General features: G+C 41.4%; 1 protein-coding gene and 1 non-coding gene across 2 annotated transcripts in view; one reads left to right on the top strand and one right to left on the bottom strand.

The window, feature by feature from the left end:
- ACOT9 (acyl-CoA thioesterase 9) overlaps nt 1-7080 on the bottom strand; it is a 29177-nt gene extending 22097 nt beyond the window's left edge. Inside the window, exons 1-3 of the mRNA NM_001034560.1 lie at nt 6935-7080; nt 3763-3854; nt 1736-1781 (exon numbers count right to left, since the gene is read on the bottom strand). Of these exons, the coding sequence (NP_001029732.1) occupies nt 1736-1781; nt 3763-3854; nt 6935-6954 (158 nt within the window). The 5' untranslated portion in view covers nt 6955-7080. The remainder of the gene's footprint in view (nt 1-1735; nt 1782-3762; nt 3855-6934) is intronic.
- Nucleotides 7081-20156: 13076 nt separating this feature from the next.
- On the top strand, nt 20157-20229 carry TRNAE-UUC (transfer RNA glutamic acid (anticodon UUC)). Its single transcript has one exon. It is a non-coding gene; the product is annotated as a tRNA-Glu (tRNA).
- The last annotated feature ends 6862 nt before the right edge of the window (nt 20230-27091 follow it).

Here is a 27091-nt window from a genome sequence, read left to right as displayed (position 1 = left end):
TTGGAAATCAAACTAAAAATACAGAAATGGACATAATAAAAATATATATTTTTTAATATATATGTAAATGCACTAAAGAACAACATGGCCACTGAACTCCACATTCCCATTTCTCACCTGGACAAGTCTCGTTTTTTCTGTGCCCCAGCTCTCTCTCTCTCTCTCTGCCTTCAATTTCAGTAAAGAGAGACAGAGGAGGAAAAATGGAGTATATCCAAAAGAAGTTTGGAAGGCACACCAAAAGGTAAAGAGGAAGATAATATGAAAAGGAGACAGAAAGGGAAGAAAAAGAAGAGACGATTAAGGTGGAAGAGGAGAGAGACACAAGGGGATAGGGAACTAAAATATTCACAGTATCATTCATTAAGCTGTCTTTCTAAGCTTACTTATGAAGTATAACTGCCAGAAAGGTGAAGCCTACAAATGGAACCAGGTAAATCCAGAATATGGAACATTCAACAAGACAAATGGCTTGGCCTCTTTAAAGTTAAACTCATAGGGATAAAAAAGGAGGCAGGGGTAATTATTCTACACTAGGGGAGACGAGAGTCATAAGCATGCAATTGTTTACTGGATCTTGATTTTTATTAAAAGTTATAAAAAAATATGTGGGGAACAATGGAGGAATGCTGAATATGGATGAATAACATACTATTAGGGAATGACTGTCAATTTCACCACATGAGAGAACATCTTACTTATTGGAGATTTATAACTGCTTGTTACATAGGAAAATATATTTATTTATTAGAGATGTACTGGAACATAACTGGAGCTGAAGTGTCATGAACCTATATAGCCAGTATATGTAAGTGAAAGTGAAAGTGAAGTCGCTCAGTCGTGATCAACTCTTTGCGACCCCATGGACTGTAGCCTATCAGGCTCCTCCGTCCATGGGATTTTCCAGGCAAGAGTGCTGGAGTGGATTGCCATTTCCTTCTCCAGGGGATCCTCCCGACCCAGGGATCAAACCCGGGTCTCCCACATTGCAGATGCTTTACCATCTGAGCCACCAGGGACTTGTATATGTAAATTGGCAAATTTGGAAAAATGTTCCTAAGTACCCAATTCAGATGGTGGGAACAAAAGGTATTCATTTTTTCCACTTTTAAGTAAATTGAAATGTTTCATACAATGAGATAAAAAGAAGTCATCAGGTAATTTTTATACCAACAATAGATTATTATTACTGTGCTTTCTGTTTATCTCATTTTAGCCTCAAAATTCTGTTCACCAAGAGGGATACTACCCTATTTTACAATAAGGAAATACTGAGAGATAAAGATTGTATGGAAGACCTGGTTAATTATGAACTCATAAGAAGCAATAAAGGAGTCATGCTTCATGAAACAGATGAACCAGGAAACTTGGGTTCAAGTTCCAAACCCCAGTACTCGATCGTTCAATGTCTGAGTTTCAGTCTCATCAAATGCAAAAAATGAACAGAAACATATGTCATAGGCATGTCCTAAGTTTCACTGACAATCAGTCAGGTAATATACCTGAATGCACTTTGAAAAATGTAGAGTACATATAAATTACATGATTTTACGACAACAAAGCATCAACTGATGAGTATGCTGGAATGTTGATCTTCTCCCCCAGGTGAAAAAACCTCTCAATCCATTTCTTAACAATGGGTTTCCCCCATTCCTACAATGGGAGCATCAACTGAGCCTAAATAAGCCTGGCATACCACTCCAGGGATAGAAGAACGAATGAACAGAGTGCATACCTCCAGTTTGTGGATGCTCCTACTATCTCCCGCAACTTATCTCGAACTGAAACAAAAATAAAGAGTCATTCCATGAAACTAAGAATGTGAGAACTGGATTACGGTAATGAGCTCCAGAACTCCAAAAAGTGAGTCATGCATTCAAAATCTTCAAAGAGCTATGAATTTCCATTTAATGCCATAAACAAACAGCTCAGGGAAGGGATCAGGCCTCTGCGTCCCCAAAACTTGAAACAATTACTGTTTCCTTAGTGCTGCTGCTGCTGCTAAGTCACTTCAGTCGTGTCCGACTCTGTGCGACCCTATGGACAGCAGCCCACCAGGCTCCTCTGTCCACGGGATTCTCTAGGCAAGAATACTGGAGTGGGTTGCCATTTCCTTCTCCTTTAGTGCAGAAAAGAATATCCTGTGTCAATCACTGGGATTTTTTGGGCTGGCCAAAAAGTTTGGGTTTTGCATAAAATGATACAGAAAAAAACAAACTTTTTTCCTTATAAATAAGCAGAAAAGGGTAACTCCAATTATTCATCAGATGAGGCTGTGTATCAGCTTCAGTTGGAGTCCCTTTATGATGAAGACATTATGAACAGAATCCCAGCCTATCTTCTTATAGGCAGTAGGACTTTTATCAAAATTTGAGTCTCACTCTAATTGATTTCTCATACATTTATATTACCCTAAATGTTAGAAAAATTGAGGCAAGGAAAATGAAGCAATAAAGGAAAGGCAAAGAAAGCAATTTAAGTTTAGTTAATGCCCATTGCCCCAAATTGCAAGAATAAATTATTGCAAAAAAAATTTAAGCACTTAAAAAAAGAGTTGATACCAATTACCACACACACATCGTGATTCACATGTATAGGTGAATATGCTATATGGATAAAGGGGAAATAAATTAAGATTAAACAGTAGTTAGTCAACATTAAAAAACAAATCTATAGGATTTTAAATAATGTTTTGAGTTCATGCATTGTTATCTAGCATTTTAAATATACATTCCGGTTACAGAAAATTACCTACAGCAATCCTTGTTCCTTCAAAAACTAAGTGATCAAAACCAAATATGGTTAGATGAACATGCATTTTACTTTTCATGAAAAAGTGGTTGATTTTTCTATCAAACAACTGTTATAGCAAATTTCTTGGTGGTCCAGTGGTTAGAACTTTGTACTTTCATTGCTGGGGCCTGAGTTCAATCTCTGGTCAGGCGACTAAGATCCCGCAAGCCACACAGTGTGGCCCAAAAAACCCAACTGTTATATACCATAAATTAGGTCCAAACTCTAATTACAATTAAACCATAGAGTACTGTGCCAAAAATATCCATGAGTAAATTAGTCTTATTTCTGACTTTTTTTTCCTCCCAAGTCCTTTAAATAAAAGAATGGACAGAAAGTATCCCAAATAGTACACAGATTACTGATGCTCAGTGATAAAAAATGATTATTATTAGTTTATAATGAGTTTAAGAAGAGAGGCAGCTGCTGAGGGCCAAGAAAACAAAGCAAATTTTAAATTTTGTATATATATATATACACACATATATATATTTGGATCCTTTAAAGAAGCCATAATTTTCATTATAATGAATATTCCTACACTGACACAGACATCCATAGTTTGCATATCGTATTAGTAACTGAAACTAACTTCGATTAACCATAGATTAATAAGATACCTCTAACAAAACTACAGACTAGGAGTCTTTAGTTGGTACAACGGAAGGGCCTGTCTCTTGCTCATGAATTATATCTTTTTTCCATGCCTTCACAGTACCTACACAGAGGATGTAAAAATCATTTAACTAAAAGCTCAGTCCCTAAGGCTTGCAGGAACCAAAGGTCAAGTTCTGAATGTGATTTCTATCCAAAGCTATCCTGGTCATTTTATAAATGAGAATCTTATGAAAAAGCAACCTTTACTATGCATCATTTGCCCTAACTGTCTATCTACATGCCTCTCAAATAAAACAGGGTTTTGTTTTTTTTTTCCCTATATGGGCCTAAAAGGTAAGTACTCATGCTTGCCTTCACGGATGTGGAAGACATTCTCCGGGTTCTGAGATTCTTGAGTCAGTCCTCTGCTGGGAGCAAGCAGCCCCTTGCTCAGGGTACAAAGCCTATAAAACAAGAAGAAACACACTTAGAGAAGGTTCCATGGCTTCTTTCCTCACAATCCCAAAGACCTGTGCCTCCTCTGGAGCACTTTGCCATTGCACACTCTTAGTAAATACTGTCTTTACAGTGTCTGCACTAGTTTCTCAAGTGTATGCATATTTGCTTATGAGGCTACACCATAAACCATCTCTCCAGTGAGAGCAAATTAGGTTAACAATCTACAAAATAAATAAATAAAAGATATCAACCAGGTTTCATGGTTCTAACTTATTACCTTCAGAAGCCCAGAATCTATCCGGTAAACAGCTGAGTAAACGAAGAATATTTATTTTGTTATTGTCATACCATACTTCCTCAATAAATAAACTAAACCCAATTAAAAGTCAATCAGCTTTGAAAACAGAATGAACCCTTTCCAGGGTTACTCAAAGAGAGTATTTAATGTACTTAGGCAGAAATTTCCTACTCCCCAATGGAATAAAATCCAAGGTATTCACCCAAATATGCTTAACCTGTTCCCCCAAAACAAGCTGTTTAACTTGATTTTGGCTAGTACATAAGTTTTGACTCCTAACCACACACTCTGCTATCAGGGATAACACACACATAGTATCAGGGACTGACAGACTGATCTGTTGAGAGCCCAGTGGACTAAGGCAAGGCACTGAAAACATCAAGAACCCCAGATATTGCTATTAATTCCAGCTCAAGTGACTAGTAAATTCTTACTACCTAATGGCACCCCACTCCAGTACTCTTGCCTGGAAAATCCCAGGGACGGAGGAGCCTGGTGGGCTGCCATCTATGGGGTCGCACAGAGTCGGACATGACTGAAGTGACTTAGCAGCAGCAACACCAGGTTCAGTAATAACTAACTTATTTTCTTTAGAGTCCAAATTTACTATAGATTTCTCTTCTGAATTACAGCATTCACAAAGGGTCTCTGACTAAAAATATCTGGTAAAATCTCCATGTAGTTTTCAGTCATGTGCTACTAGAACAAATCCTGGTCCTTTCACCAAATCAACTACTCTAACTGCAAAGAATACAGAAAGGAGCACATGCTCAGTGGCTAAATTAACTCCTTAGCCAGCCAGACATCACACTGTCTCTGATATGCTCCCTGCTCATCCACTAAGACCAGAATGCTTCCTAAAGGGTTCAGGTTTTGGTTTTGTGTTTATTCTCCAATTACACAGCTAACAAGACTCGATCTTACACAGTTTTGGTTTATCTTTTCCCAATAAATTTTCCATTTCTGTATTTTTATATGTGGATTAATATTTCAATCTTCTTATTCTTGACCTTCTAATTTGTGTTTTCTCAGAACATGAGCTGAACTTTTTCACTATTTCACTTTCTGTATACTCTGTAGGTTCAAATCCCTCACTGAAGGAAATAGAGCATGTGGTCTCAGAAACTACTATTCTGCAACTGAATATATTGGGTTTTAAAAAGCACACTGGAAAAAGCTAAAAATCTTCCATTGCCACTATTAGCTGGAAGAGCAAAAAATCATGCCCTCAATACATTAACTGGGAATAATAATAGATGGAGTAGATGATCACAATATAAGAAGCAAGATCTGACTCTGAGTGGGTAAATACTTCAAATACTAATCACGAACTAACAGGAGCTATACAACTCATCTCACATATTTGGGTAAATACACATTTATACAAGCATTCTGTCTTGTTCCTTAAGAAGCAGCATTTTCTGCAGACTGAGGAAAACTATCTCATTCTGCCTGAGTGAAGAGCAGTGTAGTATACAGAGGTTAAGAGCCTACCATGCTGCTTGTTAGCTGAGTGACCCTGAGCAAGTTACCTAACCTCTCTGAGCTTTAGTTTCCTCATATGTAAAATAGAGAAGTTAACACACGTTAACCTGGGAGGGGCATGCCTACTACATTGACAAGTCCTCAAAAAAACATGAGCTATTCCAGAAAGGCATGCTTCTTCAGAGTCTCCCCTAAAGGTCAAAAATGACCAGAAGTTTGGGAATAAGCCAGGCACTATAATGGACCATCTCTGAATAGAGTATCAAATGGAGATAGTGAAGAAAGGAGTTGGTAAATACAGAGAAACACTTGGGTCAAATTATTTGGAAAACTGTGGTCCTGGTCCTGCAACCCTGCTCTTTGCACACTGCCATAAAAAATGTGGAAATACATCCCTGTAGCACAACGAAGGCCTAATGTGAATGCTCTTTTTAAAAATCATTGATTATACTAATCGTGTATCAGTATAACAAATTTCTATTCTCCAGTGAATATTCAGTGTATTGTAACTTTTCACTACAATTTCATGTTGTCCCTACTGATAATCTGATGAAACCTGTGGCCCCTCATGCCTAGTAGCTGGGGTGGGGGGATATATTTTATTGATATACACAATGATATATATTATTTCAGATGGTTCACAGACCACTCCCTTTTGACACCCCCATGGGCCCCTAGACTTAAAATACTGTGATTCAGATCAACCTCCTTGTCCAAGTGGCCCAATCAAAGCCACTCCCCCACCTGGCCTTAAGGGTCTTGCTGTTCAGTAAAAGTAAAATTCAATCAGCACCAAGGGACCTAGTCACACAGTTCTGAGGTCCTGAGAGGCCGGAAGGTACCCTGCAATCTCTACCCACATTACAACACACTCAAGTCAGAGTCCAAGTCTGTCAAGCACTTAACCATAAACATGCTCTGCAAAGAAGCATAGAGGGTGATAAAAGTAATATGCACTCCTAAACTCTAGCCTTCTGACAAAAGGCTAACTCCACACTACACCCCAGACGAGCAAAGAAAAAGGAATGTCAGGGAACACCCAACTTCCTCTCTTCAAGTGTCGCTTCACTTTTATCATCAAACTACGGCCAGAAGACGCGCAGGCGGGAGGTGCAGTGCAGAGGCTGGCGGGGTCACGGTACGTTAGTGTCTTTCCCTACCCGACCCTATTTTCTGCCCATAAGTCCCCGGCATTAGTTCCGCCTGCTGCGGCCCGCTCCTTCCGCCCGGGCCGGCTAGCAGCGCCGAGGCAGGGAGTGGGCGCCCCTGGGTCCGCGCCCCACCAGGCGCCCGGCTACCTACCGCAGCGCTGCTCGCCTCATCGCGCTTGGCCGCCGCTGCACGCGTGACCACAGAGCCGGGCCTCACGCACCGGTCGGTGGAGAGAAGTCGAAGCAATGTAAAGCGCGAAGACGAAGAGAGCGCTCGGGCGCCAGATCCGACCTCACCCAGACCGCACCCTTGTACCACGGCCGCGGAATGGGGCTGGGGGCGGGGCTACGCAGTCCGGGAGCCGAGTCTCGCGGTCCAAGGGCGGGGCCTCGTTGCCCAGGGGCGGGCCCACGCTGAGCCTGCAGCCCCACTCATTGGCGAGAAGCTGTAATCCGTCTCCCCCCAGGTTCCCGCTCAATCAGCAGCAGCGGGAGTGTTGCTAACTACGACACTGGCCTATCACAAATACTGTGGATAAAATGCACCCGGCGGCACCGGAGTGTGACGCAGAGGCTAGGTTCAGCCGCATCCTTGGAGCTTGTCTCCGTTATCCCACTCAGGGCCCCACCCTCTGGAGATGCTGATTTAGTCAGAGGTAGAGTTGGACACGACTTGGCGACTGTACAACATCATCATCATCCTGGTGCAGTATATCTCAAGGCGACCCAGGTCATGCTAACGTTAGCAAAGGTTGAGAACTCTGCCCTCCGGGGGAAAAAATTGTTCCTTTTCTAATCTCGGTCTGCCCCCTAGCGTTTGGCAGTGGGCGATCTTGGCCCGCCCAGAGAGATTCAAGGCCAGAAAGTTAAGACGATGTTACCCTAGGCTGTGATTCTCCAATTCATTCAACGAATTCTTATACAGCTGTTTGCAGTGTGCAGGACTCTGTAGATTCTGAAGATGCAGCAAAATAGACAAAACTCCCTGCCCTTTGGAGGCTTACCTTATAATCATCAAACAAGTTAGCAAACTGCATCGTTTCAAATGTGATAAAGAGGTCAAAGGAAGAAAGAAAAGAAGGAAATAAGAGGGATCTTTCCAAAATATACGCACGTCTTTCTTTGTCCTTGAAGATGGTAATTTCCTGTAAGGCAGGGTAGATATTGTATGCTTTTTCTGATACCCCATGCTTACTAAAAATTTGTCAGTTTTAATTAAGCTGGCTCTTTTTTAAAAATCAGTTTATGAATTACAGATGGCCCATGGTCTTTGGCTTCCTCTTTCCTCTCCACCTAACTTTCCCTGCTTTTATCAGTCCCACATCCAGATGATGGTTAACTCCTGAAATCCCACTCTCCTTTTGGCCTGCAGGGATCTCGACTTTCTTTTTGTTCATATTGTCCATACCTTTCCAGTGTTGGTTTTGTTTTGCTTTATGACAGTTCTACTGAAACAGAGCAGGACCCTATAGGGCCTTCCCAGGGACCGATTACCCCCACCCCCACCATGTCCCCTGCCTCTCATTTGGAGAAAAGCTTTAGCCTCATAGCTCTGCCCCAAGTTCCATGGAGCAAATTTAACTGGAGAAGTGAGAAAATACAGAAGCAAAGGAAAACAGTCAAGCAAGACAAAATAATATTAATTTAGCCATAAAGCAAAGTCAAGGACTTTTAGTTACTCCTCAAGAGCTATTGGGGTTTCCCAGGTGGCATTAGTGATAAAGAACCCGCTTGCCAATGCAGGAGACGTAAGAGGTGCGGCTCGATCCCTTGGTTGGGGAGATCCCCTGGAGGAGGGCATGGCAACCCACTCCAGTATCCTTGCCTAGAGAATCCCAAGGACAGAAAAGCCTGCCAGGCTACCATCCATGGAGTCACAGAGAGTCAGACACAACTGAAACAACTTAGCACATAGCACAAGAGTGACAGATAAAACCCTGAGCCATAGCCTTGATTTTTTGTTTTTTGCAGATACTAAAACCCCCACCTGAATGTTGATTACAAGCACTTAGACCCCAGATCAGTTGGAACCAGAAGGCTGATGATGGTTAACTCCCAAAATACCACCGTTGCCTCACTGCCAACCAATCAGAAGAACGTCCACACACTGATCAGGCACCTACAATGTCACCTATAATATGGCCTTTAAAGACCACTTTGGGCACCTTGCAATAAACACTATACTTTCCTTCACCACAACCCGATATCAGTAGATTGGCTTTACCAGGAGTCAGGTGACCAGACCCAGGTTTGGTTTGGTAACAATACTTCTTTGTACTCTACCATACCTAACTTGGTGCAATAAATATTTTATCGAATTACACTTTCTTGTTGGTTTTTACTTGAACTTTTGCTTGAGGCAACAGTAGGTTCAGGGAGAAAAATTAAGTGCAAGAGAATTTTTTAGGTTACATAGATGGTATAATGATAGGTAGGCATAGCTTATAATTTTGTGCAATTGAGTCACTTTCCAGCCAGACACATTCTCATCAGCCTGTAATCAGTGTATTGTTGTTTAGTCGTTCAGTTGTGTCTGACTCTGCAACCCCATGGACTGCAGCCCACCAGACTTCTCTGTTCATGAGATTTCCCAGGCAAGAATACTGGAGTGGGTTGCCATTTCCTTCTCCAGGGGATCTTCCTGACCCAGGGATCAAACCCAAGTCTCCTTCATTAGCAAATGGATTTTTTACCACTGAGCATCGGTGATTCAGTGTATAAATAGTGTCATTTTGGGCTGGAACAGCTAGACCCAGTGACTTGATGCCATGAAGATGCTTTTTCTCCATCACTTATCTTTGCTTTACTTTGTGCACAGGCTTCGTTCGTTTTTCCCTATATAATGGTGTCCTCCACATGGTCAAAGCAGCTCCTGAATTTTACATTTTACAATCACAGCCACATCCACATGCTTGGAGACTGATCCCAAAAATCTGTAGCCCAAATACAAAAAGTCCTGAAAGAGGTAGACCCAGGTGGGATTAGGTACACACCCCTGAGCTGGTCAACTGCGGCAGCAGGGCAAGGTCACATGATTAGCCCATTTGACTTAACAGGAACCTCCTCACCCAGGCCTGTGGACACATCACAATCTACTCATATGGCTATCTTCATAAGTAGCCATTCAAATGGGGATATGGAGCTCTCCTTAGAAAAGGAGTACAGAGCAATCAACCCCATAGATGTCTCACTGCAGATATTATTTAAAGAACAAAAAAAATCATATCATCATCGTTTAGCCCACTTACCTTAGTTCTAACCTCAGGGAACCCCTGTTAAAACCCAGCCAGTCCAGCATTCATCCATATGTCTACAATTCTCTCAATTGGCAGCCTGTGTAAAATTCTTAAAACAGCTCAGCAACCCTGATATCTGTGTGTGTGTGTGTGTGTGTGGCAGGGTCGGGGGGCGGGGGGAGGTGTACATTTGGTATATGCCATACCAGATTTTGGGTAGCAGCGATAGAAGGCAAAGTGGTCATAAAACAAGGCCAGGAAACGGGCAACAGTTGTGTAGTGGTGAGAATCACTGAAGTAACAGATGTTCTACCCCACATTTTTGTTTCCTGTTATTCTCCACCTGGGCTTCCCACGTAGCGCAGTAGTAAAGAACCTGTCTGCCAAGCAGGAGATGTGGGTTTTATCCCTGGGTTGGGAAGATCCCTTGAAGGAGGAAATGACCACCTACTCCAGTATTCTTGCCTGGGAAATCCCATGGACAGAGGAGTCTGACGGGCTACAGTCCATGGGGTCACAACTGAGCAACTAAACAGCAGCAGCAGCAGCTCCAGCAGAAGTAAAACTCAGGCTAGGCAATTTCAAAATGGTGGTAGTTTTTATCACTTTTCTTACCTTTCCTGAGCTCCACTTTTACTGCTGCTGCTGCTGCTGCTAAGTCACTTCAGTCATGTCCGTCTCTGTGCAACCCCAGAGATGGCAGCCCACCAGACTACGCCATCCCTGGGATTCTCCAGGCAAAAACACTGGAGTGGGTTGCCATTTCCTTCTCCAATGCATGAAAGTGAAAAGTGAAAGTGAAGTCACTCAGTCGTGTCTGACCCTTCGCAACCCCATGGACTGCAGCCTACGAGGCTCCTCCGTCCATGGGATTCTCCAGGCAAGAGTACTGGAGTGGGGTGCCATTGCCTTCTCCACTTTTACTACTGTTCATCAAATCCAAGTGTTGAAAGGTTTATGTCTTCAACAATGCTCTTTCCCTCTAACAGTATCCTCTTGCTTAAAAATGGCAAACATGTAAAACACGGCATACTATTAGTGACACGGGATCAGAGGGTCTCTTTAGGCTACGACATCTTCATTTCAGAGTGTCATCTTCAATAAAGATGTCTTTCAATAAAATAGAACTTAAAAGGTAAAATTACAATGGGCATCTCTCCTACCCATACCTAATCTTCTATCATTTTCACCTTGTCATGCCCACCCTCCCAGCCACTTCACCCACTTTCTCCAACAAAGTCAGTTCTCTTCCATTCATTTCTCCCTCTGTATCCTATTTATCTCCATTCTCTTGCATACCAACTTTGCATCATTTTTTCACATCACCTCAACTGCTACCATTCCAGCTGGGAAATAGAGCCTCCCTTCAGACCCCAAAGCAGTCCATTCAACTGGGCCAGTGGAGGCACCAACCCTGCCATTCCTCAGCCCAAGGAAAATCAACAGGTACTTCCAATACAATTACAGCTGCACCAGATGCATGACATAGAGGGAACAAAGCTGTAAACATACTGCACTATCGCTGCAAAAGTTCATGCTTCAGAGCGCCGGCAAGCTTTCAAAACTGCCTTTACAATGAGGATTTGTATATTTTAGAGATACTAAAAATCATGCTGTTTGAATTTACACAACATTTTTTCCAGTATAAATGTGTATCTTGTGCTATTTGGAGATGGGGCCACACAAACACAGGATGGTGCCATTAGTATTAGCTGACTTTATCTTCAGAAACAGTGACGGTATTCTAGCAGTTTATCTTTATGTGTGATCTTTATGGGATTGTTAGCTTGCTTTGGTCTGTTTATATAAGTAACTCATTAGCACACTGCACAGGTCACCACATATGGCTTTGCATTTGGCCTCATCTGTGGAGATGCAAAAACCATGCCTGGAGAGAGGAAAGATCCCTATTTTACTCCTAAAAAGGCTCTTCAATGGGGCCATTTCTTCCTTGACTCCAGTTCCTACCATAACCCACAATTACTCACTCCTTGTGTATTGTTCAGGCTCCTCCATCTCCCTCACCCTGTCCCTAGCAGTTCCCTTAAAAATTCCCTAAGGAGATACATATGTATTTCTGAGGAGGTATAGGTATAGATCAAGACATAGATATAGATACTGTCAAATACAGCACATGTACGGACTTCCCTAGTGGTCCTGTTGCTAAGACTCCATGCTGGCAATGCAGGGGGACCAGGTTCCAACCCCAGTCAGGGAACTAGATCCTGCAAGCCGCAATTAAGAGTTCACATGCCACAAGGAAGACTGAAGATCCTGAATGCTGCAACTAAGACCTGGTGTAGCCAAATAAATAAATGTTAAAAAAAACAGCATAACTAAAACCACCAAATCGATAAAACAGTATTTAGTAAGACTTTGCTGTGTATATAAAAACAGTTGTCAAACTGGGAGCTTCCAAATTCAAAGACTGATATGAAGCTCATGGGAAAGTGAAAAAGAGAAGGGTATTAACATTTACAGTCACTGGTTATTACACTGGGGTTAAAGATGGTAGTGACTGCTTAGAAGTTTTTATTTCATACCACTTTTAGGGAGATGACTAGTTTTGTTACAATGGTAAGAAGCATTTATAAGAAATAACCTAAGTTGAGTTGTGCTTATGTTCATGAAAAAAGCTAGACTCAGTCTGGCTTCCATGGCTTCTGTGGTTCTGTCAGCTCGGGGAGTCCGCAAGTCTAGTCTCCATTCTGTACTTACGTTTAGCAGCTCCCCCCTTTTTGGTCCTTATCTCAGCAAGTACAGAGTGTGACCAACTAGTTTAGCACTGTTCCTAGTGACCACTGTTGATGCAGCCAGGCTGAAGCATCACACATTCATTGTCTGCAATAGTTGAGGCATCAGGACAGAGAGTCACGTAGCTGCTGTTACCAACAGCTGCATCATCACAGACCAGGGAAGTCATATCACGGAGTTCTTCAAGTTGTCTAATCCTGATGGATATCATTTGGTATATGAGAGGCTGCTAAAGGCATTTAAAACCCATAACAGCCAAGAATTTTTCAAACTCTCCAGGGCAGAGATTCCAAAGAGCTAAGATTTAACCAACTAAATTCAAATGGATTTTAACCAACTTCAACCTTTAGCTTTCTGAGACAATCTATCTAAAATTTTTTTACATAGACACAACATGATGTATTAGCAATCATATATCCTCATTATTACTTAAGACAGGGTGAACATAAGGGTATTTTGTATTTTAGCTCAGGAGGTGGTGCTGTAGGTACAGTTCAGTTCAGTTCAGTTCAGTTGCTCAGTCATGTCTGACTCTTTGCAACTCCATGAATCTCAGCACACCAGGCCTCCCTGTCAATCACCAACTCCGAGTTCACTCAAACTCACGTCCATCGAGTCGGTGATGCCATCCAGCCATCTCATCCTCTGTCGTCCCCTTCTCCTCCTGCCCCCAATACCTCCCAGCATCAGAATCTTTTCCAATGAGTCAACTCTTCGCATGAGGTGGCCAAAGTACTGGAGTTTCAGCTTTAGTATCATTCCTTCCAAAGAACACCCAGGGCTGATCTCCTTTAGAATAGACTGGTTGGATCTCCTTGCAGTCCAAGGGACTCTCAACATTCTTCTCCAACACCACAGTTCAAAAGCATCAATTCTTCAGTGCTCAGCCTTCTTCACAGTCCAACTCTCACATCCATACATGACCACAGGAAAAACCATAGCCTTGACTAGGCGGACCTTTGTTGGCAAAGTAATGTCTCTGCTTTTGAATATGCTCTCTAGGTTGTTCATAACTTTCCTTCCAAGGAATAAGCATCTTTTAATTTCATGGCTGCAGTCACCATCTTCAGTGATTTTGCAGCCCAAAAACATAAAGCCTGACACTGTTTCCAATGTTTCCCCATCTATTTCCCATGAAGTGATGAGACCGGATGCCATGATCTTCGTTTTCTGAATGTGGAGCTTTAAGCCAATTTTTTCACTCTCCTCTTTCACTTTCATCAAGAGGCTCTTTAGTTCCTCTTCACTTTCTGCCATAAGGGTGGTGTCATCTGCATATCTGAGGTTATTGATATTTCTCCCAGCAATCTTAATTCCAGCTTGTGCTTCTTCCAGCCCAGCATTTCTCATGATGTACTCTGCATATAAGTTAAATAAGCAGGGTGACAATATACAGCCTTGACATACTCCTTTTCCTATTTGGAACCAGTCTGTTGTTCCATGTCCAGTTCTAACTGTTGCTTCCTGACCTACATACACATTTCTCAAGAGGCAGGTCAGGTGTTCTGGTATTCCCATCTCTTTCAGAATTTCCCACAGTTTCTGGTGATCCACACAGTCAAAGGCTTTGGCATAGTCAATAAAGCAGAAATAGATGTTTTTCTGGAACTCTCTTGCTTTTTCCATGATCCAGCGGATGTTGGCAATTTGATCTCTGGTTCCTCTGCCTTTTCTAAAACAAGCTTGAACATCAGGAAGTTCACAGTTCACATATTGCTGAAGCCTGGATTGGAGAATTTTGAGCATTACTTTACTAGTGTGTGAGATGAGTGCAATTGTGCAGTAGTTTGAGCATTCTTTGGCATTGCGTTTCTTTGGGATTGGAATGAAAACTGACCTTTTCCAGTCCTGTGGCCACTGCTGAGTTTTCCAAATTTGCTGGCATATTGAGTGCAGCACTTTCACAGCATCATCTTTTAGGATTTGAAATAGTTCAACTGGAATTTCATCACCTCCACTAGCTTTGTTCATAGTGATGCTTTCCAAGAACACTTGACTTCACATTCCAGGATATCTGGCTCTAGGTGAGTGATCACACCATCATGATTATCTGGGTCATGAAGATCTTTTTGGTACAGTTCTTCTGTGTATTCTTGCCACCTTTTCTTAATATCTTCTGCTTCTGTTAGAAAGTGAAGTCGCTCAGTTGTGTCCAACTCTTTGCGACCCCGTGGACTGTAGCCTACCAGGCTCCTCCATCCATGGGATTCTGCAGGAAACAATACTGGAGTGGGTTGCCATTTCCTTCTCCAGGGAATCTTCCTGACTGAGGGATTGAACCCGGGTCTCCCGCATTGCAGGCAGACGCTTTACCCTCTGAGCCACCAGGGGATATATTATCTGCTTCTGTTAGGTCTATACTATTTCTGTCCTTTATTGAGCCCATCTTCACATGAAATGTTCCTTTGGTATCTCTGATTTTCTTGAAGAGATCTCTAGTCTTTCCCATTCTGTTGTTTTCCTCTATTTTTTTGCATTGATCGCTGAGGAAGGCTTTCTTATCTCTCCTTGCTATTCTTTGGAACTCTGCATTTAGATGCTTATATCTTTCCTTTTTTCCTTTGCTTTTCACTTCTCTTCATTTCACAGCTATTTGTAAGGCTTCCTCAGACAGCCATTTTGCTTTTTTGCATTTCTTTTCCATGGGGATGGTCTTGATCCCTGTCTCCTGTACAATGTCACAAACCTCCCTCCATAGTTCATCAGGCACTATATCTATCAGATCTAGTCCTTTAAATCTATTTCTCACTTCCACTGTATAATCATAAGGGATTTGATTTAGGTCATACCTGAATGGTCTAGTGGTTTTCCCTAGTTTCTTCAATTTAAGTCTGAATTTGGCAATAAGGAGTTCATGATCTGAGCCACAGTCAGCTCCTGGTCTTGTTTTTGCTGACTGTATAGAGCTTCTCCATCTTTGGCTGCAAAGAATATAATCAGTCTGATTTCGGTGTTGACCATCTGGTGATGTCCATATGTAGAGTCTTCTCTTGTGTTGTTGGAAGAGGGTGTTTGCTATGACCAGTGCATTCTCTTGGCAAAACTCTATTAGCCTTTGCCCTGCTTCATTCCGTATTCCAAGGCCAAATTTGCCTGTTACTCCAGGTGTTTCTTGACTTCCTACTTTTGCATTCCAGTCCCCTATAATGAAAAGGACATCTTTTTTGAGTGTTTTAAAAGGTCTTGTAGGTCTTCATAGAACTGTTCAACTTCAGCTTCTTCAGCGTTACTGGTTGGGGCATAGGCTTGGATCACCATGATATTGAATGGTTTGCCTTGGAAATGAACAGAGATCATTCTGTCGTTTTTGAGATTGCATCCAAGTACTGCATTTCGGACTCTTTTGTTGACCATGACGGCTGCTCCATTTCTTCTAAGGGATTCCTGCCCGCAGTAGTAGATATAATGGTAATCTGAGTTAAATTCACCCCTTCCAGTCCATTTTAGTTCGCTGATTCCTAGAATGTCGACGTTCACTCTTGCCATCTCCTGTTTGACCACTTCCAATTTGCCTTGATTCATGGACCTAACATTCCAGGTTCCTATGCAATATTTCTCTTTATAGCATCGGACCTTGCTTCTATCACCAGTCACATCCACAACTGGGTATTGTTTTTGCTTTGGCTCCATCTCTTCATTCTTTCTGCGGTTATTTCTCCACTATCTCCAGTAGCATATTGGGCACCTACCAACCTGGGGAGTTCCTCTTTCAGTATCCTGTTCATACTGTTCATGGGGTTCTCAAGGCAAGAATACTGAAGTGGTTTGCCATTCCCTTCTCCAGTGGACCACATTCCGTCAGACCTCTCCACCATGACCCGTCCATCTTGGGTGGCCCCACATGGCATGGCTTAGTTTCATTGAGTTAGACAAGGCTGTGGTCCCTGTAATTAGATTGGCTAGTTTTCTGTGAGTATGGTTTCAGTGTGTCTGCCCTCTGATGCCCTCTCGCAACACCTACCATCTTACTTGGGTTTCTCTTACCTTGGTCATGGGGTATCTCTTCATGGCTGCTCCAGCAAAGCACAGCCAATGCTCCTTACCTTGGACAAGGGGTATCTCCTCAGGGCTGCCCCTCCTGACCTTGAACGTGGAGTAGCCCTCCGGCACCCGTGCAGCCACCGCTCCTTGGAATTGGGGTTGCTGGTAGCTGATTATAAATGCTTTCAGAGAGAAATCAAGAGGAAAAACAATAGCTATGAGTGACAGAAGACTTAAAAACCAGCATGGTTAACAATCTGGTGAGAGGCCACCAAAAAGTGATGCAATTGAGAAGCAAACTATTATTTTATGCATACATTATAAAATAATGACTAGAATTTTGACTGATCACATTATACCAAGACATATCAGATTTTTTGGAATTTTATATAATTTCTAGAACACATATTAATAATATATACTATGTAAATATAATCTAAGAAGAACATTACTTTTTATTTGACAATGTTTCCTATAGAAGTTAATATCAAGTAAGCCTAAATAAACTGAGATTTCTCTTTCATAAGGAGAAAGAGCAAATCTTTTGTGATCTTCAAGGGCCCTCCAGAAAATCCCAAAGTTAGTTTGCAGTCAAAAAGACTTCGTTCAGAATTTGATTTGGGGAAGTTTGTTAAAAATGTCAAAAGATTAGAAATAGCTCATCAAATAGGAGCATAAGTCACTATGAAATAATACTTAGTTATCCATTCACCAAAGTGACAACTAAAAGATTTCAAAGGCAAATATACAAAGTTAAGTAGCTATAAAAAACAAAAACAAAATAAACAAACAAACAAACAAAAAACCTTAGCTTTTAAAACTGAAAAGACTGTGTTTTCCTAATTAATCAAAGATCTGACAAAGACAATTTGGAATAAGGGAAATATTTCCCATGACAGAGAATCCCTGTTTCCTAGGCAGGTTACATTAAAGGTAAAGAAAAACCTTTTATAATATTTTATTAAAAACAGACCAATAATCTAAGAAATTTTGTGATTTTAACAGAGAGAAAATTAAACTCTAGTTTTTTATTTTAAAAATCCTTGTATAAATCTATTCAATTTAGCCGGCTGTAACCTCACAACATAAAATTTCTTTTCCACAAACCTTTTGCATCTTTCTATATCCATTTAGGTTTTGTCTCCTTCTTTTTCCTTTTTTATTCTGAAAAAAAAAAAAGTTTATTTTAGACATTACTCTTTCTCCTTAACAAAACTACATCCTATATTCCTCACATACTCCTCAAATAAAAATACATCCCACTGTAGATCAACTATACTTCAGTTTTTAAAAATTCCAAGTTCAGGCCTCATAATAAAGATTACTTTGATGTTTCATACTCCTAGAATCAACAAAATCTTCACTATCATTGATTTCTTCCAATCAATGTGAGAGACAGCAATGTCAGTTTTCCTTTCTTTGAATCAAAGTGAAAAAATGCACAGGCAGAATAGTTTAACAAATCCTGTGCTGTTGGGTGTCAAAGAGTTAGAGGGAAAGATAAAACCAGCCACCAGCTCCTCTTCCCTGCAACACACTAATCCACCAGCTCAGGTAGTTTTGTGTCCTATTCACTTGTGCAGTAACTATTGCTTGTATCTATGCCATGCAAACGTAGTCTATTATTTTCAGGATGTAGAACACACCTCTACACCCTTAGCAAGAAAATGGAAGAGCCAGTCTCATAATGAATGAGCAATTTGGCACTTGGAAGGGATTTATATACTCGAGTTTAGACAATGAGTTTAATTTCCTTATGCCAGATATTCAGGGGCCTTATGGACAATGGATAGAAACTGTGTTGACAGAATTAAAGGCTATGTGACTGTGACAAAATTAAGAATATCTCAATTCTACTTTGTAGAAAGAAAAGTATGTAGAAAAAATATGCAAACACTTACTGAAAACTATTTGCTCTTTTTTTTAATTCAAATATTTTATGGAGTTGCTTTTTATGAGCAAATGGAATAAACCTGTACTGATTTTTTAAATCTGATTTTCTTCCCTTACTTTGTATACAAAGTTGTTTTCCTTCATTCTTCATTATTTGTAGTAGCTCTAATTTTACACATTGTTCATAAATTTTAACTATGAGTAATCTTTAACTAAAATCACTGTAGATGGTGATTGCAGCCATGAAATTAAAAGATGCTTACTCCTTGGAAGGAAAGTTATGAACAACCTAGATAGCATATTCAAAAGCAGAGACATTACTTTGCCAACAAAGGTCCGTCTAGTCAAGGTTATAGTTTTTCCAGTGGTCATGTATGGATGTGAGAATTGGACTGTGAAGAAAGCTGAGCACCGAAGAATTGATGCTTTTGAACTGTGGTGTTGGAGAAGAATGTTGAGAGTCCCTTGGACTGCAAGGAGATCCAACCAGTCCATTCTGAAGGAGATCAGCCCTGGGATTTCTTTGGAAGGAATGATGCTAAAGCTGAAACTCCAGTACTTTGGCCACCTCATGCGAAGAGTTGACTCATTGGAAAAGACTCTGATGCTGGGAGGGATTGGGGGCAGGAGGAGAAGGGGACGACAGAGGATGAGATGGCTGGATGGCATCACCGACTCGATGGACATGAGTTTGGGTGAACTCCGGGAGTTGGTGATGGACAGGAAGGCCTGGAGTGCTGCAATTCATGGGGTCGCAAAGAATCGGACACGACTGAGTGACTGAACTGAACTGAATCTTTAACTTCCCAGGGAAAATTAGGAAGTAGGCAGTAGTGAGCTATTAATCACATATTTAGCATCTTATAGTAAAATAGAAAATTTATAAAAACATAATTATGTAAATTTGTATTTTTAGAAATATGCTTTTTATAGTACAATTTTAATGTGGTTTTAATGTGACAAAAGACATATTTATTAATAGACTCCAATATCCTTTGTCTCTGTAAAAATTAAGAAAAGTAAATAAATTTAAATTTATGTTCAGTGATCAATGTCTCAGTATACTATCTTATTTGGAAATGAACTAGATATAAATATTAATTATTTAGTTTAACTTAGTATAAACTTTTATCTTATTTACATTTATTTAAAATATTTGTTTTTAACAATTATGCTTAGACATCAAACAGCTAGCCATCATCTTAAGTTATTTTGTAACATAAAGATAGCATGAGCTTATTTGACAAGTAAACAAAGGTAGAAAAAGTTATATGCTTGCATTACATTTAATAATGACAGTTCTAAAACTTTGCTTGTTTTTATCAAACCAACAAACTTAAACTAGCTTTTTTTCATCAAAGATTTTTCTGATCTTGTGGACTTGAAAACAATTGGGTTAGAGTTTCTATTTCTGAAAAGTTTTAGGAATACTTAATTTATATAAGCACTTATTTCTCTTTAAGCCAACTAAATAGAATTCTTTTAAAAATATCATATATACATGGGAATTCCCTGGTGGTTCAGTGATTAGAACTTGGCACTTTCACTGCTGAGGGCCCAGGTTCAATTCTTGGTCAGGGAACTAAGATCCCATTAGTCACATGGTACAGCCAAAAAAAATCATAAATACATAATACACGTACATATATGGATATACCTAAACAAGTAGGCAGATACAGAGACATTATATTTTTCATTTTTAAATTTTAGCTCTGTCTCAAGTATAATAATATGAAATGCAAAAGAATCTGAATCCAAATTGTGTTTCTGGCCAACAGACTAAGTTAAGGTTACCTTTTCAGACAGCCAAAGTTTTTTTTTTAACTATAGACTGTGTGTGTGTGTGCGTGTGTGTGCATTATAAAAATTCTTTAAGAAAAGCTATTTTTGGAGTCAGTTGGTCTCTTAGAAACTTCTGCATACTGATCAAAGAGTATTTTCCATTATCTCTGAGAAGTTTATAATCCTCTTTTCAAGGGCACCTCTTAAAGTAGACTATGTTATCTAAGTTAGAGTTTCCCCAAAGTGGCCATGATAATTCCAAATTATTCTTTGTAAAGTTCACTCATTTTGCCAGAAACGCACAAGATTCTGGCCCATAGTGGTTATATATACAAGAAGCAGGAGTCTTTAAGCGGGGAGGAGAATGAGATTTAGACGAGGTGGAATCTATCTCTGCCTTTAGATTCCCTGAAACAATCCATGAGGAGCTCAGTAATCCTACTGCTGCCTAAATTCCAGGGAATCACAGGTTTTCTCCCCTTAAAGACAGAAGGGTGACTTGCCAAGAAGCTAGAACAAACAGAATACCGGTATGCATGATAAAGTTGGAGAGTTCAACATGTAAAGAGAGCAGCACTCAGGCTGACTGCAAGGTCGATGAGAAAGCACTGAGCTCCTTGGGTCCTGTGGGTACCAGCACGTAGTTGCTCGCTGGCTTCAGAGTTGTTGAAGGTCTTATTTGGATCCCACTTCTGATGCCATAAAACTGTCAAAAATCCAGAAATAACACAATTAAGATTCCCTGGTGGCTCAGTGGTAAAGAATCCGCCTGCCAATGCAGGAGATGTGGGTTTGATCCCTGGGTCAGGAAGATCCCCTGGAGGAGAAAATGGCTACCCACTCCAGTATTCTTGCCTGGAAAATTCTATGGACAGAGGAGCCTGAAGGGCTACAGTCCATGGGGTCACAAAGAGTCAGACATGACTGAGCACACATGTATACACGTAACATAATTAAAATCACCAAATCAACAAATAGTATTTAATAAGAGTTTGTTGTGCACATAAAAACAGTTTGGGGGCTTCCCTGGTGGCTCAGTTTAAAAAAAAAAAATCCACCTGCCAATACAGGGGACACAGGTTCAACCCCTGATCCAGACAGATTCCACATGCTGTGGAGCAACTAAGCCCATGCTCGACAACTATTGAGCCTGTGCCCTAGAGCCCAGGTGCTCCAAATACTGAAGCTTGTGTGCCCTAGAGCCCGTGCTCTGCAACAATAGAGAATGAGAAGCCCACGCACCACTAGAGAGTAGCCCCCGCTTCCCGCAACTAGAGAAAAGCCTGCACAACAACAAAGACCCAGCACAGCCAAAAATAAATAATTTTTTTTAATAAAATAAAAACAGTCTGGGACTGGGGGCTTCTAAATTCAAAGATGGATACGAAGCTCGGGGGCATTAAATCACAGCAGGGCTTATAGAAGTGAAAATGAGAAAGTTATTAATGCTTACAATAACTGGTTATTACAAGGGGGGGAGGTCAAGGTGGCAGGGGATTGGTTAAAAGTGATTACCTCATACCATTTTAAAGACGATAACTCAAGTTTCTTTTATGATTGTCACAGGCATTTACAAGAAATGACCTAGGTTAAGTTTCACTTACTTTCATGAAATAAGCTAGATTTAAGTTGAGCTTACTGGCTTAAATGGTTTTGTCTGCTTGGGGAATTCTCAAATCCCGCCTCCATCTTGTATATAATTTTAACCACATGCACGTGCGCACACACACACACACACACACACACACACACACACTAAGAGCAATCTGCGTTAATAGACTGAAATAAATGTCTTGGAGCAAGTCTGCCAGAATATGGGTTTGCTCATAAAGGGCACATTCAGGGCCCCTGAAGGTACTGCAGTCTACTGCTGGGAAACGAGAGAAACAGTGTCACTCACTGGAAGCCCAAATTGAATACTTCGGTGACTGGAGCTGCTCCAATTCTAACTGAAGTCTGTGGCTTTCAGTCTGGGACTACAAGGGTTGAGAAACACTCTGAGTAAGGGAGTGGGTGACAGGGAATCAGAGAGGAGTTCACTGTTGATGAGACATGCTCATCAATCATTCCTGGACCAAGAAACCCACAGAAACCAAGCTGCTTTGGCGCTGCCTCCTCCTGCCTGCAGTGAACCTGCAGATGCTCTGCATTCCAGCACTGCCAGCCCACACCACACAGAACTAACGTCAGCCAGATCCAGTCTTCACCAGTTCCTGAGCTTCCCCTCCCTCGTGCTGACGCCACCATGATCACGTCTCCTTCCCACGTGCCTCCCCTCTTCCTCCTTCGTCACCAGAGACACACATACAGAGTCAATGACATTTGAGGGACTAAGAATACAGAGATGAAAAAAGCACAGTCCTGCACAAGGAAATGCAAACAGCCTAAAAGAGAGAGAACAGGAAACAAATCAATATAATATGACTAACTCTAATGGAGCAAGATGCAAAATACTCCTGGTACAGGAAGAGTGAATTGTTCCTGGGCAATGTGATGTAGACAGTATTTTCCTCACCTACTATATTTGTTCCCTGTTGCTGCTGTAACAAATTACCGCAAACTATGTGAGTTAAAATAACACAAATTGATTATCTTACAGTTCTGGATGTCAGATGTCTGACACAGGACTCAGTGGACAAGGTTTTGGCAGGGTTGTTTTCCTTCCTGGAGGTTCTAGGAGAGAATTCATTTCAGAATCCCCTGCAATCCAATTCTGTGGATGGTTTTTAGTTGGCCAAGAGGCTCTTAAGTCTCAGTCAGAGAAAATAAAGATAATGAACAGGAGGAATTTTTCTGATGAATTCTATCTTGCTGCTGCTGCTGCTAAGTCACTTCAGTCATGTCCAACTCTTTGCAACCCCATGGACTGTAGCCCACCAGGCTCCTCCGTCCATGGGATTCTCCAGGCAAGAATACTAGAATGGGTCTCCATGCCCTCCTCCAGGGGATCTTCCTGATCCAGGAATCGAACCCGCATTTCCTGCATTGCCGGTAGGTTCTTTACTGCTGAACCACCAAGGAAGCAAATTCTATCTTAAGTTCCTTAAAAGTAATCAATAGAGCCAATATATTAATTTAATCCATTTATTAAGCACCTACTATATGCCAGGTGCTTTGCTGGGTGCTGAGGCTACAACAATCAAACAGAGAGAGTTCCTGACCTCCAGGAATCCATCACCCAAAGAGAAAAAGTAGAAACATTATCAAATGCACTGTGACAACTGCTCCAATGAATACTGTGCCATAAGATCAGAGGAAGCAATATAAATAATCCATTCTGCTGGGAGGGAGAGTTGGAGGAGTCTTGGTGAGGACATAGGCTAGTGGCCCGTAGAATCACAGGAAGAGGTGACATTTGAGAGTTCTTCCCTTAGGCAAAAAGAGACTAAACTATCCAAATTGAATTGTCCAGTTTCATAAATAAACTTTATAAAGAGGTTAAGAATGTTTTCCAAGGAGTTAAATGGGAATGTTTGTTGTTTTTCTGTCTCACATTATCGCACATACCTGGCTAATTAAAATATGTCACTTTAACTGAAGGTACCCTTGGAGGGTGGCCAGGTATCAATGTTATCAATGTACCCACAGCCCAGCTGCTCATTTCCCAACAAGCAAGCTCCCTAAGTGACCTAGTAGTGTCACTATCACAACTGACCCAGTTGAAACTTATGTTGGAGGCAACCAGGGCTCTGTGTCCTCAGTAGAAGTGAGTTGCACGCACAAGCAAGATAACCGTTTCGCTGCATTCTCAGAGGACTTAGTCCCATACCCAGGGAGAAGTAATGTGCCTGTCTCAGTCAGGATAGTTCTCAGCTGAGCCCCAGATTGCTGAGGGAGATTCATGGCTTGCTAACATAAACTGCTGAGGGAGATTCATGGCTTGCTAACATAAACTTTGTCCCTGGGTGGACAAATCTCCAAGCCATCTCCTCCACATGTCATGTTTGCTCAAGTCAAGATGCATACTTGCTCAAGTCAAGTGCCTACTCTATGAGAGAAATCCTGCTTAATGATAGAGCCACAAGACTGAAGACAACAGTCTGTGCTGCAGAGGGGCTCATATCTGGCTTCTGATTCATCTCACAGATGAGGAAACTGAAACTGAACTTTCTGGTTTCTTTCTCTGGTCTGCTCATGCTGTATTCCCTTTACTGAGTACCTTACTCCCTTCCTGTATTCACAGAGCCCAACTGAAGTTATACTTCTTCTAAGAGGATTTCCTGACTCTGTAATCATTTCCTTTGTCTACATTTCTATTTCACTAAGTCTGTATCTGGCAACTTATTATACTTTTCTCTGTATTATTTCTTTAATTATGTAAAGTGTCCATACTGGTACTCCAATGATACTGCAAGCTTCTAGAAGGCAGGAGTCATCTTTTATATTTCAAACCTGGGCACATAGTTAACTCTCAACATCTAGTCAAGATTTAACTGATTGGATGATGGAAACCAGCTCTCAAGCAGTAATAGGAGGAGAGGAATGGTAAGCAATGCTCCCCCCTTTTAAAGGCTGCTAAGCTGCTGCAGTTAGTGACTCAGCGACTTCACTTTCACTTTCTTTCAACCTGCTGCTAAGTCACTTCAGTCGTGTCTGACTCTGTGCAACCCCATAGACGGCAGCCCACCAGGCTCCCCCGTCCCTGGGATTCTCCAGGCAAGAGCACTGGAGTGGGTTGCCATTTCCTTCTCCAATGCATGAAAGTGAAAAGTGAAAGTGAAGTTGCTCAGTCGTATTAGACTTTTAAAGGCTGGTTTGGTCCTAATACAGCCTTCAAAAACCAGCTGCACTGGGCTTAAAGAACCTTCTACAAGAGCATAACATAAAAATGAAAGGGTCCACATTATAGACCATATTCACAATTTATCCAATTAAAGATTTGGTCCACTGCAGTAGAAAAAAGATGATTTATTATAGCCATGCACACACATGCTAAGTCACTTTAGTCGTGTACAACTCTGTGCGACCCCATGGACTGTAGCCCACCAGGCTCCTCTGTACATGGGACTCTCCAGGCAAGGATACTGGAATGGGTTGCCATGTTATACTCTAGGTGATCTTCCCAACCCAGGGATCAAACCTGTGTCTCTTCTGTCTCCTGTACTGGCAGGTGGGTTCTTTCCCACTAGGGCCACCTGGGAAAGTAAAAGTGAAAGTGACTCAGTCGTATCCGACTCTTTGCAACCCCATGGACTAAAACAGTCCATGGAATTCTCTAGGCCAGAATACTGGAGTGGATAGCCTTTTCCTTCTCCAGGGGATCTTCCCATCCTAGGGATCAAACCCAGGTGTCCCGCATCAGGTGTATTCTTTACCAGCTGAGCCACAAGGGAACTCCAAGAATGCTGGAGTGGGTAGCCTATCCCTTCTCCAGATGATCTTCCCAACCCAGGAATTGAACCAGGGTCTCCTGCATTGCAAGTGGATTCTTTACCAACTGAGCTATCAGGGAAGCCAACAATGTAAATGTTAACCTCAAAAGTTAGCCTCCCCAGCATCCTAAATTTAATTTAAGCAATTTATTATCCATGCATTAACCTAAACCCTTTGAGACTTTTTTTTTGAGGCCAACAGCCTTGTAGGATTTTAGTTCCCCAACCAGGGACTGAATTGGGCCCTCTTCAATGAGAGCGAGGATCCTAATCATTGGACCACCAGGGAATTTCCCACTTAAAGACACTTTTAAATTAAAAATAACTTTTTTATTATTGCCATAAAGGACTGTTTTTTCCTCCCTCTCCCAGCCCTATTCCTAGGGTCTGGCACCACCTATGAAAGCCTGATTAACAGAAGTAGGCATTTAGTAGGGAAAGAGACAGCAACTCTTTGCAGCATTACAATGCCTGAAAGGACATGAAGGTTGGCAGTGGGAAAGGTCTGACTTTTCATAACCATGGTTTATGGACTCTTTCTTTTCTTTCCTTTTCTACCTACTTGTAGGATTCAAGCCCAAGGAAATTTAATCCTTTTCTGACCCCTGGCCTGTCTCATCCAGGAACTAGATGACCAACACCTTCCTGAAGGCTATGGAATGGAAGATGAATGAACGGCTGGGTTTTCCCCACAGGCTGGAAAAAAGGCAAGTCCAGTACTTTCTTCTGGAAAGAAAGAAAGAACTGGAAAAAACAGTCCTTTATGGCAATAATAAAAAAGTTATTTTTAATTTAAAAGTGTCTTTAAGAGGGGAATTCCCTGGTGGTCCAATGATTAGGATCCTCGCTCTCATTGAAGAGGGCCCAATTCAGTCCCTGGTTGGGGAACTAAAATCCTACAAGGCTGTTGGCCTCAAAAAAAAAGTCTCAAAGGGTTTAGGTCTCAAAAGTCTCAAAGGGTTTACTTCTCTTGTGGAAAGGCTGGAGTGGACATTGGGTCTGGGTTGCTTCATGTCTATATTCTTTTCTCTTGTTACAGTAGTGTTTTCCCCCTGGTACTTCAGCAGAACATTTCCCCTAGTAAACTAGGTTCTGGGAAAGGGAAAGGGAGATGAAAAGGAAAGGAAAGGAAAGGAGGAGCAAAAGTCCTGTCATGAGCCTATGTGGGGCAAAAGTTTGCACAACCTTCATACCCCTCTTTTGTCCTATAGTGAGCCAGAACCTGGCACATTGTAGGAAGGCATCTGACAGTGATCTCTTTCACCGAAGAGAAGATATCATTGAAGAATT

Source organism: Bos taurus, chromosome X (genome assembly GCF_002263795.3).
Source record: "Bos taurus isolate L1 Dominette 01449 registration number 42190680 breed Hereford chromosome X, ARS-UCD2.0, whole genome shotgun sequence".
Lineage (NCBI taxonomy): Eukaryota > Metazoa > Chordata > Mammalia > Artiodactyla > Bovidae > Bos > Bos taurus.
This window is presented reverse-complemented; position numbering and strand designations above follow the sequence as displayed.